The 19731-nt window shown below is 47.1% G+C and overlaps 1 protein-coding gene across 7 annotated transcripts in view; it reads right to left on the bottom strand.

Annotated features, from left to right (window-relative positions):
- Positions 1 to 78: 78 nt before the first annotated feature.
- Positions 79 to 19731, bottom strand: part of LOC121713124 (ral GTPase-activating protein subunit beta-like) — a 47406-nt gene continuing 27753 nt past the window's right edge. For 5 of the 7 annotated variants that reach the window (XM_042097474.1, XM_042097473.1, XM_042097475.1 and 2 more), the window contains 20 exons: positions 17666 to 17780; positions 17155 to 17302; positions 16996 to 17060; positions 16525 to 16648; positions 14350 to 14471; positions 13508 to 13690; positions 12919 to 13067; positions 10476 to 10663; positions 10190 to 10293; positions 8913 to 9065; positions 8429 to 8476; positions 7654 to 7869; positions 7109 to 7273; positions 6520 to 6685; positions 5553 to 5675; positions 5105 to 5232; positions 4320 to 4425; positions 2499 to 2577; positions 2163 to 2317; positions 79 to 1974 (listed from right to left, as the gene is read on the bottom strand). In XM_042097474.1, coding sequence (XP_041953408.1) covers positions 1796 to 1974; positions 2163 to 2317; positions 2499 to 2577; positions 4320 to 4425; positions 5105 to 5232; positions 5553 to 5675; positions 6520 to 6685; positions 7109 to 7273; positions 7654 to 7869; positions 8429 to 8476; positions 8913 to 9065; positions 10190 to 10293; positions 10476 to 10663; positions 12919 to 13067; positions 13508 to 13690; positions 14350 to 14471; positions 16525 to 16648; positions 16996 to 17060; positions 17155 to 17302; positions 17666 to 17780 — 2716 coding nt within the window. In that variant the 3' untranslated portion in view covers positions 79 to 1795. The remainder of the gene's footprint in view (positions 1975 to 2162; positions 2318 to 2498; positions 2578 to 4319; positions 4426 to 5104; positions 5233 to 5552; positions 5676 to 6519; positions 6686 to 7108; positions 7274 to 7653; positions 7870 to 8428; positions 8477 to 8912; positions 9066 to 10189; positions 10294 to 10475; positions 10664 to 12918; positions 13068 to 13507; positions 13691 to 14349; positions 14472 to 16524; positions 16649 to 16995; positions 17061 to 17154; positions 17303 to 17665; positions 17781 to 19731) is intronic. The other 2 variants (XM_042097476.1, XM_042097479.1) reach the window with 1 other exon arrangement.

The following is a 19731-nucleotide window of genomic DNA, read 5'->3' as shown; positions in this document are numbered from 1 at the left end:
GTCATGGGCCTTCAATGTGTGTGTGTGTGTGTGTGTGTGTTTTAACAGGGCCATGAGCATTCAATGTGTGTGTGTGTGTGTGTGCATGTGTTTCAGTAAATACATACAAGGCAGTCTATGTATGTGTGTGTCCTGTGTGTGTGTGTGTGTTCATGTTCCTCTGTATACGTGTGTGTGTGTGTGTGTGTGTGTGTGTGTGTTTATGTTTGAGTATGTATGTAAGAGTGTGTACATGTTCCTCTGTATACAGTACGTGAGTGTGTGTGTGTGTGTTCATGTGTGAGGTATGTAAACAAGTCAGCAGTGATTCCAATGCCCCCTTCAGTATTAAAAGGGGCGGAGCTTAATATTACCCCTAGCGGAGGAGGAGGGATCACATGATGCGATGATATCACAGGAGCACACCCACCCCGTCCCACACACACAAACATCACAGAAGTAAAAGTCTTACGACGCAAACAATAGTTAAGTAAACAGTGAAGAACAAAATGAAAGTAAACTACAAATGATGATGTCATCAGTTGCTAAATTGCTCAAAGATACAGTATCTGTCAACTCAAGATTAAGATCTCATATGAGTCCAGTGTCCCTCCACCAATAGGAAGCAAGTTGTCTGGCCATGTGACTGGCTAACAGGAAGTCCCTCCTCACAGTATTCCTTCTGATGACATGAGGGCCTCGAAATATCTTGTCACACAAACACACACACTGAAGCAGAGGGCTCTGTGTGGGATGTCTGCAGTTGGTCACTGGTGTGTGTGTGTGTGTGTGTGTGTATTCCACTCAGATGTCCGTCACCTCTGAGTAGTCATGAAAGCAGTGCAGAGCGAAGAAAATAAATAAATTGATAAATAAACGATTTGTCTCCATGTTGGATGATACAGCAGACTTGTTACCAAGGTAACCACAAGGTCAGCCAGAGAAGGGCCCTGACTGTTCTTTCACAAAAAAACTTCATTAAGACTGAAATAGGCCTGAATAAAGTCCTTAATAAAACTGAATTAGGCCTGAATTAAGACTCATTAAGACTGAATTAGGACTGAATTAAGTCCTGAATAAAACTGAATTAAGACTGAATTAGGGCTGAATTAAGATTCATTAAGACTGAAGTCTTTAAAAACAAATTAAGACTGAATTAGGACTAAATTAGGATTTAATGATAAAATGCATCCTCATCAGTGATCATGACCTTATTGTGACCTCTGACCTTATTCATCATGACCTTATTCTGACCTCTGATTTGGAGTGAAAAGATGTAAAGGGAGACAGGACGTGGGGAGTGGAAGGTCAAAGGTCACTGCTAGAATAAAAGGTGACGAAGGTCAAAAAATGCCATATATTCAATTCTGTCTGCAAAGGTCATTACTGGGGCTGATGAGGAGTGTGTGTGTGTGTGTGTGTATATGTGTATGTGTGTGTGTGTGTGTGTATCTACATTTCAATGGCTTCACACACACACACACTCACATACAGTATTCACATGAGATCTGTTTCCAGTACTGGCCTGTACCCTACATCCAACAGTAGCCGTGCACCTGTGTGTGGATAGGTGTGATAGCACAGGACAGTGTGTGTGTGTGTGTGTGTGTGTGTGTGTGTGTGTGTGTGTGTGTGTCTGTGGATAAGTGTGATATCACAGGGCAATGCTTGCATCTGTGTACGTGTGTGTCTGCGTGTGTGTGTGACACTGGGTCTTGAGAGAGGTTTAGAACTCAGGGACGAGCTGCTGGCTAGGTAACTGTGTGTGTGTGTGTGTGTGTGTGTGTGTGTGTGTGTGTGTGTGTGTGTGTGTGTGTCAGTGGCATGGCTCTTGGAAAAGGCCGGTGTAGAACTCTGGTTCCAGCTGCTGGCTGCGGTATCTCTGGGCGATCTCCGCAATCTTCTGCTTCCGCCTCACGTGGGGGGGGCTGTACGAGTCACTCTCCAGTCGCCGCCGACGACACACGTTCACCACCGTCTGACGCACCAGAGAGCCTAAACCACACACACACACACACACAGTACACTTGAATTTGTGGATCCAGTCAAATACTGTATGCTACAATACACTAGAGTAGACTGTGGATGAGATCTTCAGGGGTGTGTGTGTGTGTGTGTGTGTGTGTGTATATATGTATGTGTGATTAGTTGCTAATGTTACACACATCCTGAGACACTCTTACCCAGAGCTCTTCTGCTGACCACCATACCGTCCACTAGGGGGAGCCCCAAACTGAGCTTGGCAGCAGCAGCGCTTCTGTGGAGTCTGATCCGGAACAGGCCGGTTTTGAGGGGGTGAATAAACACAACAGGCACGTCCTTCTCATAGAACACGGACCTGCACAATCAGAACCAGAGCACGAGTTACAGCTGTGTGTGTGTGTGTGTGTGTGTGTGTGTGTATGCGTGTGTGTGTGTGAATAAACACAACAGGCACGTCCTTCTCATAGAACACGGACCTGCGGAATCAGAACCAGAGGAACCACACGTTACAGCTGTGTGTGTGTGTGTGTGTGTACCTGCAAGATGAGCTGCTGTTGCCACAAGTCTCTAGACCTGTGCTCGTCTCTGCCAGTAACTCTGCCATGGGGAAGTTCTCTGCCACACACACACACACACACACACACACACACACACACACACAGACACACACACACACAAGTTAAAGAGGCACAAGAAAAGAGGGATAAGACTGGAGATGACAAAACAGGAGGAGAAGAGAGGAGAGGAGGAGAAGAGAGGAGAGGAGGAGAGGAGAGGAGGAGAAGAAGAGAGGAGGAGGAGAAGAGAGGAGGAGAAGAGAGGAGAACACAAGAGAGAGGAGAAGAGAGGAGGAGAAGAGAGGAGGAGAAGAGAGGAGAACACGAGAGAGAGGAGAGGAGAAGAGAGGAGAAGAGAGGAGGAGAAGAGGAGAGGAGAAGAGGAGAGGAGAAGAGAGGAGGAGAAGAGAGGAGAAGAAGAGGAGAAGAGAGGAGAACACAAGAGAGAGAGGAGAAGAGAGGAGGAGAAGAGAGGAGGAGAAGAGGAGAGGAGAAGAGGAGAGGAGAAGAGAGAGAGGAGAAGAGGAGAGGAGGAGAAGAGAGGATGAGAAGAGAGGAGGAGAAGAGAGGAGAAGAGGAGAGGAGAAGAGAGAAGGAGAAGAGAGGAGGAGAAGAGGAGAAGAGAGGAGAACACAAGAGAGAGAGGAGAAGAGAGGAGGAGAAGAGGAGAGGAGAAGAGAGGAGGAGAAGAGAGGAGGAGAAGAGAGGAGAACACAAGAGAGAGAGGAAAAGAGAGGAGGAGAAGAGGAGAGGAGAAGAGAGGAGGAGAAGAGAGGAGGAGAAGAGGAGAGGAGAAGAGAGGAGGAGAAGAGAGGAGAAGAGAGGAGGAGAAGAGGAGAAGAGAGGAGAACACAAGAGAGAGAGGAGAAGAGAGGAGGAGAAGAGAGGAGGAGAAGAGGAGAGGAGAAGAGGAGAGGAGAAGAGGAGAGGAGAAGAGAGAGAGGAGAAGAGGAGAGGAGGAGAAGAGGAGAGGAGAAGAGAGGAGGAGAAGAGAGGAGAAGAGGAGAGGAGAAGAGAGAAGGAGAAGAGAGGAGGAGAAGAGGAGAAGAGAGGAGAACACGAGAGAGAGGAAAAGAGGAGAGGAGAAGAGAGGAGAAGAGGAGAGGAGAAGAGAGGAGGAGAAGAGAGGAGGAGAAGAGAGGAGAAGAGAGGAGGAGAGAGGAGGAGAAGAGAGGAGGAGGAGAGGAGAAGAGGAGAGGAGAAGAGAAGAGAGGAGGAGAAGAGAGGAGAACACAAGAGAGAGAGGAGAAGAGAGGAGAAGAGAGGAGGAGAAGAGAGGAGGAGAAGAGAGGAGAACACAAGAGAGAGAGGAGAAGAGGAGAGGAGAAGAGAGGAGGAGAAGAGAGGAGGAGAAGAGAGGAGAACACAAGAGACAGAGGAGAAGAGGAGAGGAGAAGAGAGGAGGAGAAGAGAGGAGGAGAAGAGGAGAAGAGAGGAGAACACAAGAGAGAGAGGAGAAGAGAGGAGAGGAGAGGAGGAGAAGAGAGGAGGAGAAGAGAGGAGGAGAAGAGGAGAAGAGAGGAGAACACAAGAGAGAGAGGAGAAGAGGAGAGGAGAAGAGAGGAGGAGAAGAGAGGAGAACACAAGAGACAGAGGAGAAGAGGAGAGGAGAAGAGAGGAGGAGAAGAGAGGAGGAGAAGAGGAGAAGAGAGGAGGAGAAGAGGCGAAGAGAGGAGGAGAAGAGAGGAGGAGAAGAGGAGAAGAGAGGAGGAGAAGAGAGGAGAACACAAGAGGAGAGGAAGGAGGATAGTTGTGTCTGTATTGTTTGTGTGTGTGTGTGTGTGTGTGTGTGTGTCTCACCGATGTCGTCGTAGCTCTCCACCCAGGCCAGCAGCACCTTGGTCTCTGGGCCCAGAGGGTGGACGGGCCGAGACGAGGGCGTCCGCCTTACTCTCATGCCCGGGCTCTGATACACACACACGCACACGCACACACACACACGCACACGCACGCGCACTCGCACGCACGCACACACACACGCACACACACGCGCACACATGCACACACACACGCACGCACGCACACACGCGCACGCGCACACGCACACACGCACACACACACACACAGAGTTATTCCACCAAAGCATGCAGACAGGAGTGGAGAGAGCGTAAGCTGTCAGGGATGCACTGGTTGGGAAATTTTGGGGCGATATGTTTTTGTTTGTTTGTTTACTGGATCTCTGGGGCGATATGTTTTTATATGTTAGTTTACTGGATCTTTGTTGTTAATTACACCCCTTGATAGAGTGGAAACAACAATATTCATGAAAGAAAATAACTGAAACATTTTCAAGTCATAGTGTGACATTTACCTTTTGCATAACTAATGCACAATAACAGATAAACATTAGTAAACATTATTTACATTAGTAACTAATCTGTTACAGTGGGTAACAGGGGTGTGTGTCTCACCCATTATATGTAACAGGTCTGTGTGTGTGTGTGTGTGTGTGTGTGTGTGTGTGTGTGTGTGTGTGTGTGTGTGTGTGTGTCTCACCCATTATAAAAGCTTCTCTCTGTGTGTGTATGCAAGTGTGTCTCACCCGTTGTAATAGGTGTGTGTGTGTGTGTGTGTGTGTGTCTCACCCGCTGAAACAAGTTCTCTGAATTGGAGGGGTGAAGATCCAGAGTAAGGCGGGGCTTTATGACATCAGCAGGAAGTTCAGTCTGTGGCTCCGCCTCCCCAGTGGAGTCACTGACCTCTGAAGACTCAGCTGTGAAACACACCGCAATATTAGCATGTGTGTGTGACTGTCATAAGTGTGTATGCATTCTGTTCATGTTAGTGCGTGTGTGTGACTGTCATAAGTGTGTATGTGTGTGTGACTGCCATAAGTGTGTATGCATTCTGTTCATGTTAGTGCGTGTGTGTGACTGTCATAAGTGTGTATGTGTGTGTGACTGCCATAAGTGTGTATGCATTCTGACAATCTATGTTTGACTGCACTATTGGTCTGACTGCACTCTCTATATATGAGTAGGATGAAGACAATCTGTGTGTGTGTGTGTGTGTGTGTGTACACGCATGTGTTACCTGAGTGTTCTCTGAATGTGGGTAGGATGAAGGCAATCTCTGTGATGGCATCAGAGTAATACAGCACCTGCTTTTCACCATTAAAGCCAACTTCCCCACTGTCCTCTTCAGGAGAGGCATCACCTGACCAACACACACACACACACACACACACACACACACACACACACACACACACAATACATGCTAAGAGTGATAACAGACACAGACAGTCTCAAATAAACATTAAAACATGTATACCACATGCTATGTCTTGCCAAGCACGTGCTACATGCCGATGCTTAGATGCTAACAGGTGCTGGGAGAACTCTGTCCAGGTGGGATAAGATGCTAACAGGTGCTAGGATGACTTTGTCCAGGTGGGATAAGATGCTAACAGGTGCTAGAACGACTCTGTTCAGGTGGTATTACAGGGGGGCCATCACGTCTGGTGTAGCTAGTCCCATTGATCATAGTGGAAGCTAACGGAACGCTTCAGTTACACACCCTCTGTCATGTCAGTGTTAAAAATACAAGCTGTGGCCCCAGCCGTGACGCGACTGGCTGGGACACCTGCACTGTACGCCGGCGACCCGGGATCGGCTTTCCGGATCCCACCGCAACCCTCTCTCCTATTTGCTTCCTGTCATTCTCCACTGTCCTGTCTCATTAAAGACATAAAAAGCTTCAACAAATATACTTAAAAAAACACAAGCTGTCTATGTGCTAGGATGACTCTGTCCAGGTGCTAACAGAACTCTGTCCAGGTGATATAAGATGCTAGCAGGTGCTAACAGAACTCTGTCCAGGTGATATAAGATGCTAGCAGGTGCTAACAGAACTCTGTCCAGGTGATATAAGATGCTAGCAGGTGCTAACAGAACTCTGTCCAGGTGATATAAGATGTTAGCAGGTGCTAACAGAACTCTGTCCAGGTGATCTAAGATGCTAGCAGGTGCTAATACGCACTAGCATCCCCAGGTCTCACCTTGCTGCTGGCTCTCAGCATCTCCACTGAGACTGACGGACCAGCTGGAGTCCACATGACCTGTCCAGCCAGGATGCCGGCCAATCTCCACTGGCCAGCCCAGTGACATCACGAACTCCAGGAAGTGAGGGTGGACAGTCTCTGATGACTCAACATTCCGCAGAATCTACGAGGGACAAAAGGGTGTAGTAATTAATCACGTTAATATAAAACAGAGCGTGACAGGCTGAAAGAAAGACCCAATAACACAGTGCATAGCACACAGACATCAGAAAAATACACAGACTGTAAGAGTTATGTCCCAACATGTGTGCTGCTCTCTTAACCTGAAAGAGACTGATGGATCTATCTGAGGGTTTTAACTAACTGCATTCCATTTTTTTTCCCAGGTAGCTTAACTCCATTACTGCAACTTCATTTGGCTTTGGGTGATTAGCCAGCTTGGGCAGATAAGACCTTTTGTTAGGGCGTCGCCCTAGTTTGGGCAGATAAGACCTTTTGTTAGGGCGTAGCCCTAGTTTGGGCAGATAAGACCTTAAGATGAAGCCGGTGTGTGTGTGTGTGTCAAGGCCCCGCCCACTCCTCTCACCTCCTCACTGGTCTTTTGCCCCGCCCTCACGTAGAACACGAACACTGTGTCAAACGGTCGGCATGGCAACAGGTCCAGGTAGGCGAGGTCCTGGGAGAAGCCGGACAGCTGAGTGTCCAGTGCCACCAGCTGGGGGGGCAGGCGGCTGTTCCCAGGGTCCTGAGGCTGGAGGTCAGAGGTCAACCCATCAAAACAAACAAACATCAAATCAAACAAACATCAAAACAAACAAACATCAAAACAAACATCATGCGCATCAGGGCACAACCAGCAAAGGCACACAGCCCACACCTGTAGAATCTCTCTCCCTCAGCTTGGTCTTCACACACACACACACACACACACACACTCACACACAGACACACACAGACACACACACACACACAGACACACACACATCACTCCAGTCCAGGCAAACAGCAACAGCCTGCAAGTACTGTGTGTGTGTGTGTGTGTGTGTACGTGTGTGTGTGTGTGAGTGTGCAGTTTGGAAGCCCTGGGCAGGTGCGGGGTGTGTGTGTGTGTGTTCGTGTGTGTGTGTGTACCTTGAGAGCCTCCAGTGACAGGAAGCCGAAGTGTGAGAGGAAGAGGCGTGCGGTCTGGAAGTCCTGAGCGGGTGAGGGGGGCGTGCACTCCCTCTGGGGGTCGGGGAAGACTCCGCCCCCAGTCCCGCCTCCCACCTCACTCTGACGCTCCACCGCCTGCTCGTACTCCAGCTGATGCGACATCGCCACGTTCAGATGCTCATGCTGCAACTCCAGCTACACACACACACACACACACGTACGCACACACATGCGCGCACACACGCGCGCACACACACACACACACACACACACACACACACACACACACACACACACACACACACACACACGCACAAATATAAACAGTCATAAAAACATGTTAAGGTTATTCCATGAGCATCTATTTTCCTTTATTGCTAGCAGCCTCTGAGATGAAGCTGATGTCACACAGCAGTCCGTCACACACGCGTGTGCTAGACGCCTCCCATCATATTCAGAGCTGCTTACACACATTTCCCGCTCCATTCTCCCATTACATCACACACACACCCACAGACACACACACACACACAGACACACACGCACGCACACAGACGCAGACACGCGCACACGCACAGCCCAGCCCAAACACCAGCGCATGACGCACACTGGGGGGAGCATGGTTTAGTTTAGTAGAGGAGGTTTGGACGCTGACGCATCCCAACGTGTTATAGAGCGAGTGCACAACCCACCACCACGACTCCTCCCAACACCACCACACCTCCACCCAAACGGACGGAAAAACATAACTCACATAGGGGTCATTACACTTTCTCATGGCCGCAATGTCTATCAAAGGCTCCTGCTCCAACACACACACACACACACGCACGCCAGAATATGTCAGCCCAGAGATAGAAACGGGTTTTCAACATGTTCTGTGTGTACAAAGCCTTTCCTTACAGTGTGTGAGAACAACCGGTCAATCAAACAGCCTACAGATAGCACACTTCTATAAAGAGTCATATATAGTCCAATAATTCTTATATAAAGAGTTATATATAATGAACAGTAATAATTCTTATATAAAGAGTTATATCTTAGGAACACTAATAATTCTTATATAAAGAGTTATGTCTTAGGAACACTAATAATTCTTATATAAAGAGATATATCTTATGAACAGTAGTAATTCTTATATAAAGAGATATATCTTAGGAAAACTAATAATTCTGTATGTCTGCATCTCTCTGCCTGCCCTCTCCGAGTGGTTCCCAGGGTGACGACCTTGTGCTGACCTCTGCTGTGAGGAGTTCGTGGAGATCGGGGATGCTGAGGTCGGCCTTGACCAGTGGGATCTTGTCCACGTCCTCCGGGAATGGCCGCCGCCGCACGCTGGGTCGTGACCCCACGTCACCTCGGGGCTGGGGACGGCTCTCAGGGGAAAAGATCTGCTCACACACACACATACACACGTCACCTCGGGGCTGGGGACGGCTCTCAGGGGAAAAGATCTGCTCACGGGGGGGGCACATGACCGTATATATGTGAGAAAGACACAAACTCACATAAACACAGGGGGCGCACATGACTGTATATATGAGAAAGACACTGGCTGTTTCACAAACTCACATAAACATACAGCTACATATGTCTACTCAGTATCACCAGAGGTGGAAAAGTCCAGCCATGTACTGTATTGGTTCTACCTGCACTAACACAGGTGATCTCACCAATCAGCTGCTCCACCTGGCTGAAGAGTTGTGCTAATTACAATCAGCTGGTTGAAGTGAATGGTTGGCACAGATACGTAATAGGACGCTTACTTTCTGAAGCTAGACTTTTCTACCTCGGAGTATCTCTCTCACACACACACACACACACACACACACACACACACACACACACACACACACACACACACACACACACACACACAAAGCAAGGCACGTGTTATGCGCACACACACACACACACACACACACACACACACACACACACACACACACACAGCAAAGCAAAGCAAGTGTTATGCACATATGAATAGTTCAAAATACATGAGCAGATGAAATAGCTACTACAACTATTATACACAACTGTATACAACTATTATACACAACTGTATACAACAATTATACACACATGTATACAACTATTATACACACCTGTATACAACTATTATACACACCTGTATACAACTATTGTACACACCTGTATACAACTATTGTACACACCTGTATACAACTATTATACACACGTATACAACTATTATACACACATGTATACAGTACAACTATTATACACATCTGTATACAACTATTATACACACCTGTATACAACTATTATACACACATGTATACAACTATTATACACACCTGTATACAACTATTATACACAACTGTTTATAACTATTATCATTTACAACTGTATAACTATTTCCATTTTCAACTGTATAAAACTATTTCCATTTTCAACTGTATATAACTATTTTCATTAAAGGCTAAGTGTGTGAAAATGAAAACAAAGATTTAACAGGAAGAGAGGTGCAGTGGACTGCGGAGAGGTCATGACCCACCTTCTGATTGGCTCGCGCCCCTCTGGGCTGATGGAAAAGCTGCATGGTCCAGGCATGGCGACCGGACATCCCTCTGACCAATATGGTAAGAGACGGACATGGATCTGACACACACACACACACACATTCACTCAACTGCAGTAGCTTGTTTACTCACAAAACTACAATACCCATCATTTTCACTAAACTAGAGTAACCAGCTATCTGACTGCAACTCCCAACTCATTAAACTACAACACCTACTGTTATCTGAACTACAATACCCAGCATGCTCGGTGGCACTCACTCTGTTCGTTGCCTAGCGGCTGCTCCAGCATGGCCAGGATGACCGAGTTGTCCAGCACAAAGTAGCGGAACGGCTGGCAACCGTTGGCGTCCAGCCGCGAGTAACGCATCAGCCAATCCTCGTTCAGCAGGCTGCATGTGGAGGCGGGGCCACTGGGCGATGGAAACGCCCCCAACACCTGCATGATACTGCCAGAGCATCACAGATTATCACTGGTGACCATGGCAACAACATGCTTCATCACACACACAAACACTGCCACCTTGAGGATGCTGGTCAGCATGACAACCACCTCCGAAGAATCCCCAGCACAGCGATTCTACAGTCAATCAAATGAAAACCCTCCCTTTACTTATTCCTGATTGGCTGATATGTCTCTTTCCTATGGTTAAACAAACAGTGAGGTGTGATGAGCAATCGCCTGTTGAACTAAGACGTATTAGACTGAAATCCCAGACTACTCCAAACATGTGAAAAGTGTGATGAGCCGGAGTACTTCAAAATAATATTTGATAAATGAACCTTACATTTTTTCAGTAGCCATAGGTGTGTAGATTTTAACAAAATCTAGTTTGGTTCTTACCGGGGCTTTTACTGCCTGAAATATCAGATTTTGTTTACCACACTCGGAGTTTAGTTCTGGGCTGGTGGGTGCCTATTCCCAACCTTTCTCACGGCACATCAACGGTTAGCCCGAGAATTCTCGTCGCAATTCAAAATTTCCACTGGAGCTCCAAGCGGATTTGTACACACAGCCTTACAAGACTGTTTACAGCTCTTCGAGTCACGGTAAAATGTAATTTTTGGTACATAGCGAATTTAGATTCACTTATGGTGTGGGTGCTTGCGTTTCTTTAGGAATCCGCCGTCTTGGTTTGGTTTGTATAGAAATGACTGCTGTCAGTTAAACGCGTTATTAACGTCGTTAACATAAACCTATTTTAATGGCGTCAATTTTTTTATCACAAGATTAACGTTCTTTTTGGTGTAACAAACTTTGTAGTTTTTTCACAAGCTGTTGCAACAACTAGTAACGTTAGAACAACTACAACACCACACTGGATCCAGCTAGACCGTGCTGCATGTACACGCCCCCTTTTAAGGGAAAGGGAGCTGTTTGGATAATGGAAACCATGCTGCATGGAAGTGGGGAGCGAAAAGGGCTTATACTTACTAAATCTTAAAACAAACGTGAATAAAAGGCACAAAATAAGGTTGGTGTTGAGTTATCTGTGTGTTTATGGGATTAATGGACCATTATGTTCCTATTTTTTGCTCTTTCCAGTTTAGCCTACTAACAGGAGTGTCACGAATGTAGGCACAGTCAAACTGCCCGTGGCTGACTATAACTAAGTTCGGCAAGCTTAACTTTACATGTCATAACATCAACTAAACATAATTCTCACATTCATTCTATCACTTGTAATATGAACGTAGCCTTTTTCCTACAACTAGGTGAGATAATTGGCTATGCCTGTTATACTGAAGTTCCACAGTTAGCTAGCTAGCAAGCTAACCGTTTTACATGGGATATGGTAAGTGAATGGGTTGTAATGTAGCCTACATAGTTTCGACATGAGTAAGTTACATACACATAATTCTTCCTAACTGCTGTGTTAGTAAAATGATTGAATGGCCTGTAAATTAATAACTAGATGTAACGTCAAGGTGTGATTAGGCTATCTGTCTTTCCCATTGGAATCAATGATATAATGTTAACTTGTTTTCCGCTAAAATGGGGCGTGATGCAGATTAAATGTAGCCTTGTATGTAATTTTTATGATGGTGCACCTTTAGTAGGCTACGTAAAGGCATGCTGCACACACTTGTTTGGGCTTACGAGCCGGCCAAAGAGTAGATTCGTATAATAAACACCAATGCAGTTCTGAACTCCCGGTCAGCTGAATGGTGTTTTAAATTGCTGTGGACACCGATGCCGACATGAGTGCGATGCATATGTATGTATATAGTATTTTATGTTTGTTATGCCCTTTATTAGCTATATTTCTGAAGAATATATTGTGTTGCCTCAGGTCTGCTGCACATCTTTTGAAATTTGATTTGAAATAATCAAATAGACCTACGTCTTAAAGTTAAGTTAATGAAGTAACTTGCTTTGCTTTCATTTGAATCCTAATCAAGATACACAATAATTGCTTTATATTGTTAACATGGACTCCTGGAAAGTTCAGAAATGTAAAATAATAGAATGTTAATCATGCAATAAATATGTGATTAATCGTGATTAACTATAGGAATTCAGCGATTAATCGTGATTAAAATTTTTAATCGTTTGACATGAATATTAAGGTGACACATACACATAAGAGGTTGGACATACGGGACGGTTGGTAATATGTGACGTTCCGATACAGTATTAGACTGGATCCCAGACTGCTCTATTGACATATGAAGCAGAGAGCTGCAGCTCCGCCCTCCTCACCATGACAACGTGGCCTCGGCAGCATCCTTCACCCGGAGGGAGGCTGGGCTTAACACCTTCTCCCCCTTCAGACGGACTTCCTGTTCGCTTTTGGACTTGCTGCCAGAAATACCCAGCTCCACGATGGCCAACACCTCGCTCAGACAGTCCTAGACACACACACACACACACACACACTTATGAGCTTATTGTCCAGCAGGGGTTCTTTGTCCAGAAGATCTGGGTGATCGATGAGACACACACACACCTTGTTGTCGAGCAGGTCGGGGTGTTCGGTGAGCCACACACACACCTTGTTGTCGAGTAGGTCAGGGTGTTCGGTGAGCCACACACACACACACACACATTATTGTCGACCAGGTCATGGTGTTCGGTGAGTCACACACACACACACACACACCTTGTTGTCGAGCAGGTCGGGGTGTTCGGTTAGCCACACACACACACACACACACACACACACACACACACACCTTGTTGTCAAGCAGGTCGGGGTGTTCGGTTAGCCACACACACACACACACCTTGTTGTCGAGCAGGTCGGGGTGTTCGGTGAGACACACACACACACACACACACATACACACACCTTGTTGTCGAGCAGGTCGGGGTGTTCGGTGAGCCACACACACATGCACTGGAAGGCGGCGACGATCATGGAGTGGAGATCCCTGGAGTGCTGGGGGGCGGGGCGACTACACTGGGCCTCGATGAAGCCACACACACACCGCACAGCACGCCGCTGCTCCGATGCCTCCACACACACCTTCACCTAAACACACACACACAGAAATATACAGAACATATTTTCTGGGGATGTGCTAAGCAGGTTACCAGTGTGTGTGTGTCTGTGTGTGTGTGTGTGTGTGTGTGAGAATGTGTGAGCAGACAACACTGGACAAACCTCAAGCAGGGAAAACTGGTACCCCTACCATCTGCAGGTCACTTCCTGTCCCAAAGCATGTTTTAAAGTTCCACTCATGGCGACGATATTCCCACATTGGCCATCCAAGCCGTCAAGTCCTCCCAACAAGATCTAACCTGGCTACGTGGTACCCATCCAACCACAACCCACACTGCATTCTTCACCACACTAACCAGTCCACCACATCCCACTAACGACCACACCCCACTAACGAGTCCACTAACGAGTCCCCCACACCCCACTAACGAGTCCAGGGCACCCCACTAACGAGTCCACCACACTCCACTAACGAGTCCAGTGCACCCCACTAACGAGTCCACCACACCCCACTAACGAGTCCAGTGCACCCCACTAACGAGTCCACCACACTCCACTAACGAGCCCACCCCACTAACGAGCCCACAGCACATGTCCTGAATGGATGTGGTCTTTATAAAGCACTTTACATATCTAGGCATGATGGACTGGTGGACTTGGTGTCGCAAGGCGTGTGTGCGTGTGTGTACCTTGGCTAGTCCAGACAGCAGCTCCAGAGCGGCCAGAGAGATACTCATGTCATTTCTCCAGGAGGACGTGAGCTTTTGGGTCACCAGATGGACACTCCGCACCAGTAAGCCCATGGCAGAATCTGCACGCACACACACACACACACACGCACACACAGGTTACCAACAGCACAAACACACACACACACATATATTACCAGCAGGACAGTGTCACGCCCGGCTTTGCCGTGCTGGGTGTGCTCACTCCACCTTTTGAGATAATATGTTGGGCGGTCTCTCTCCCCCCAGTCTGAAGGGGGAGCTGTCTGTTCAGGCCATTAAGTCAAGACAGCAGTTGATTGGCGGGACTGTTCAAAAACCATCTCCTGCCAGTAGTTCACTCTCTGCCATGCACAGCTCTGCTCGACTGGGCTTAGCTCTGGCCTCCATGCTGGCGGCAGCCTCATCCTTTTTGCATCACACATAGCCTACACTTTACTGATCTGCACTACACTTTTGATTAGCTTTCTCTTGCTTCTCATTTACTGACTTGATACATTTATTTATGTAAATTATGTTTTCATGATATAAGTCAATGTTTTAATAAATTACTTTGTATTTAACTTAACAAACAGTGTGGTCTCCCCTATGTCATTGCTACTGTGAGCCAGGTGGCCTTGACAACAGACACACACAGCAAACACTCCTGTTTGGTTGGACATTCTTCTCATCTTCAATGCTGTCGCCATGATGGGATGAATCTGACCGTGTGGACTAGGAGGACAGCAGCAGCGCAAACCCCCACCACCAGAACACACACACACACACACACACACGGAGGAACACCATGCAGACAGTAGAGCAAGCATACAACAGAAAATAGAATAGTTTAGAGACAGGGTCCAAGAACAGCACTGCAAAACACAGCACACACGCAGACACACACACATGCAAACAAGCACGCGCACACGCACACACACACACAAACACACACACACACCAGGCGTGAAACTGGACCTGAACATACAGATACTCGTCACCCAGCGCTTTTTGCAGCTGTGAACCACTTTAACACGCTGAGCTGTGGGAGAGCAGAAGAGATGAGAAGAGATGAGATGAGATGAGATGTTAGAACAAGGAAGAGATGAGATGTTAGAACAAGGAAGAGATGAGATGAGATGTTAGAACAAGGAAGAGATGAAATGTTAGAACAAGGAAGAGATGAGATGAGATGTGATAGAACAAGGAAGAGATGAGATGAGATGAGATGTTAGAACAAGGAAGAGATGAGATGAGATGTTAGAACAAGGAAGAGATGAGATGTTAGAACAAGGAAGAGATGAGATGTTAGAACAAGGAAGAGATGAGATGAGATGTTAGAACAAGGAAGAGATGAGATGTTAGAACAAGTAAGAGATGAGATGTTAGAACAAGGAAGAGATGAGATGTTAGAACAAGGAAGAGATGAGATGAGCAGCGGCTTGGGTGTGAATAGACTTTAGCGTTAGCATTACAATTGGGTATGATGTAGGATTATTTGTTAACATTAGCACAATACGAGTACAATATGAAAGGCAAGGATGGGATTTTTGTTAGCATTAGCATTGAGTGTGATGTGAGGGGTGAGATTGGAATTACGTGTTAGCATTAGCATTAAGTGTGATGTGAGGGGTGAGATTGGAATGATGTGTTAGCATTAACATTGAGTGTGATGTGAGGGGTGAGTTTGGGATTACGTGTTAGCATTAGCATTGAGTGTGATGTGATGTGAGGGGTGAGATTGGGATTCTGGTTAGCATTAGCATTGAGTGTGATGTGTGGGGTGAGATTGGGATTACGTGTTAGCATTAGCATTAAGTATGATGTGAGGGGTGGAATTGGGATTATATGTTAGCATTAGCATTGAGTGTGAGGTGAGGGGTGGGATTGGAATTACGTGTTAGCATTAGCATTAAGTATGATGTGAGGGGTGGAATTGGGATTACGTGTTAGCATTAGCATTGAGTGTGATTGGAGTGTCTGGGGTAGGTGTTAGCATATGCACTGGATTGGATATCAGGGGTTAATATTTGATCACACAAACATATTCAAACCACACAGACACATACATACAGTGGTCATATTAGGCAAACTCAAACCAGCTGAAATGTTCCGTTCATGCGGTGGTGGTGGTCGGCGGTGGAGGTCGGCACTTACCATAGTCACGCAGCAGGGCGTGGGCAGGACGGTCCGAGTCCAAGCTGGCCAGCTCCACACTCCCCCCGCTCAGGCTGCTGCTGTGGCGGCTGTGACCTAAAGAGGGCGCTCTTCCTACAGAGCCCTGAGGAGCCACAGCGCACGCAGACACACACGCACACGCGCACACGCACACGATAACACACACGCACACACACGCACACAGAGAGAGAGAGAGCAAGCAGCATCAAAACACTCAAACACTCAAAAGTGATTAGACGTCACGGTGACTGGGTCGTGTCATGGTAACCGGGTCGTGTCATGGTGACCAGGTTGCGTCATGGTGATCAGCGTCATGGTAACCGGGTCGTGTCATAACACTCAAAAGTGATTAGACGTCATGGTAACTGGATCGTGTCATGGTAACCGGGTCGTGTCATGGTGATCAGCGTCATGGTAACTGGGTCGTGTCATGGTGACCAGCACTCCCACCTGCTCTTTCTGTGTTCCAATGGACTCCAGCAATGCGGAGTCCTGCACCATATTCAACATGGCTCCTGAAATAACCCACACACACACACACACACACTAGTTAGTAAACATGAGTGTATGTTAGTGTAGTGTCACAGTGCTGTAAGGTCACACACACACCTAGGATCATCTGTGTGTTGCCTGGGTCTGTTTCTGTCTGGAGAGCTCCAATCAGGATGTTGACGAGACGTAACCGTAGCGACAGGAAGGACATGGGCTGGTCACCCGGACAATTCTCATCATTATTGAATTTGCCTTCCAGAATCACCTGTGGGGACAACACACACACACATTTAATGAGCACACACACACACATTTCATACACACACACACATTTCATACACACAGGCACGCACACACATTTCATAAACACACACACACACACACACATTTCACACACACACACTGGCACGCACGCCCATCACACACACACACACACACACACATTTCATACACACACACACACAGGCACGCACACACATTTCATAAACACACACACACACACAGGCACAGGCACAGGCACAGGCGCACACACACACACACACACACACACACACACACACACACACACACACACACACACACACACACACACACACACACACACACACACACGCGCGCGCGGCCTTACCTCGGTCTTCACATGGCCAAAGTGCAGAGGGAGAGGTATCATGGAGAGGAGGAGCAGGATGGAAGCTCTCCGCAGATCCACAGGATTCACACACGCCTGGAACTTACCCAGCTCCCTACGACACACACACACACACACACACACACACATCTGTTGAAATATCTTTACGGTTTGTCTTGATTACATGATTGATTACATTACATTTGGCTGACGCATTTTTAGCCAAAGCGACTTACACATGTCAATTATATTACAAGGGATCACATTGTCCCCAGAGCAACTTGGGGTTAAGTGCCTTGCTCAAGGGCACAACTGTAGAAGCCAGGAATTGAACCGACAACTTTCAGGCTACTGCACGCTAGCCCAGCTCCTTAACCACTACACTACCACCACCCTACAGGCTACTGCACGCTAGCCCAGCTCCTTAACCACTACACTACCACCACCCTACAGCCTACTGCACACTAGCCCAGTTCCTTAACCACTACACTACTGCACGCTAGTCCAGCTCCTTAACCACTACACTACCACCACCCTACAGGCTACTGCACGCTAGTCCAGCTCCTTAACCACTACACTACCACCACCCTACAGGCTACTGCACGCTAGTCCAGCTCCTTAACCACTACACTACCACCACCCTACAGGCTACTGCACGCTAGCCCAGTTCCTTAACCACTACACTACTGCACGCTAGTCCAGCTCCTTAACCACTACACTACCACCACCCTACAGGCTACTGCACGCTAGTCCAGCTCCTTAACCACTACACTACCACCGCCCTACAGGCTACTGCACGCTAGTCCAGCTCCTTAACCACTACACTACCACCTCCCTACATGCTACTGCACGCTAGCCCAGCTCCTTAACCACTACACTACCACCGCCCCGTCTAATCTAATCTGTTGAAATATCTTTACTGTTTGTCTAATCTAATCTGTTGAAATATCTTTACTGTTTGTCTAATCTACATCTGTTGAAATATCTTTACTGTTTGTCTAATCTACATCTGTTGAAATATCTTTACTGTTTGTCTAATCTACATCTGTTGAAGAATAAAAAAATATTGCATGATACTGGTCACTGACAATTCTAGATATGCTTCCAATACTAGATATGCATGCTTCCAATACTAGATATGCATGCTTCCAATACTAGATATGCATGCTTCCAATACTAGATATGCATGCTTCCAATACTAGATATGCTTCCAATACTAGATATGCATGATTCCAATACTAGATACAAGGATACAAGGAAGTTTATTGTCACATGCATATAGTTACTGGATATAAGAAATGCAGTGAAATTATGTCTGGTGTCAGCCTATTTGTGCATTTATGGGGGGGGTGGGGTAAAAAGTGCAGTAGAAGAGGGGTTTAGTAGATTAAGTGGCAAGGGCTGCATAAGAAAGGTGGGGGAGGATTGGGATTGGGGGGGGGGGGGCACCAACAAGGACACCCAAGAGCAACAGGGGCAAGGAAAAACTCCTTTACTAAGGAAGAAACCTTGGGCAGATCCACGGCTCAAGGGACTAACCCAACTGCCAGGGGTCTTGGTGTGCGTGTTGGGGGGATGACAAGGGAGATGGGATAGTGTGCTGTGTATGTGGGGAGGGCAGTGTGCAATATGTCATGAGACAATGTGCTGTGTATTGGGGGGGGGGGGGGGGGGGGGCAGTATGCTGTAAGTATGTTGGGGATGTGTGTTGGAGAAGCTTTCTGATGAAATAATGTGCTGTGTATGTAGGGGAGAGGGGGATATGCATGCTTCCAATTCTAGATATGCATGCTTCCAATTCTAGATAAGTATAAGTATAAGTATATATACTCTTTTGATCCCGTGAGGGAAATTTGGTCTCTGCATTTAACCCAATCCGTGAATTAGTGAAACACAGCACACAGTGAGGTGAAGCACACACACTAATCCCGGCGCAGTGAGCTGCCTGCAACCACAGCGACGCTCAGGGAGCAGTGAGGGGTTAGGTGCCTTGCTCAAGGGCACTTCAGCTGTGGCCCACTGGTCGGGGCTCGAACCGGCAACCCTCCGGTTACAAGTCCAGAGTG

The sequence above is a fragment of the Alosa sapidissima genome, chromosome 7, assembly GCF_018492685.1.
Source record: "Alosa sapidissima isolate fAloSap1 chromosome 7, fAloSap1.pri, whole genome shotgun sequence".
Taxonomy (NCBI): domain Eukaryota; kingdom Metazoa; phylum Chordata; class Actinopteri; order Clupeiformes; family Clupeidae; genus Alosa; species Alosa sapidissima.
Note: the sequence above shows the minus strand (reverse complement) of the source record. Positions and strands in the feature narration are given on the sequence as shown.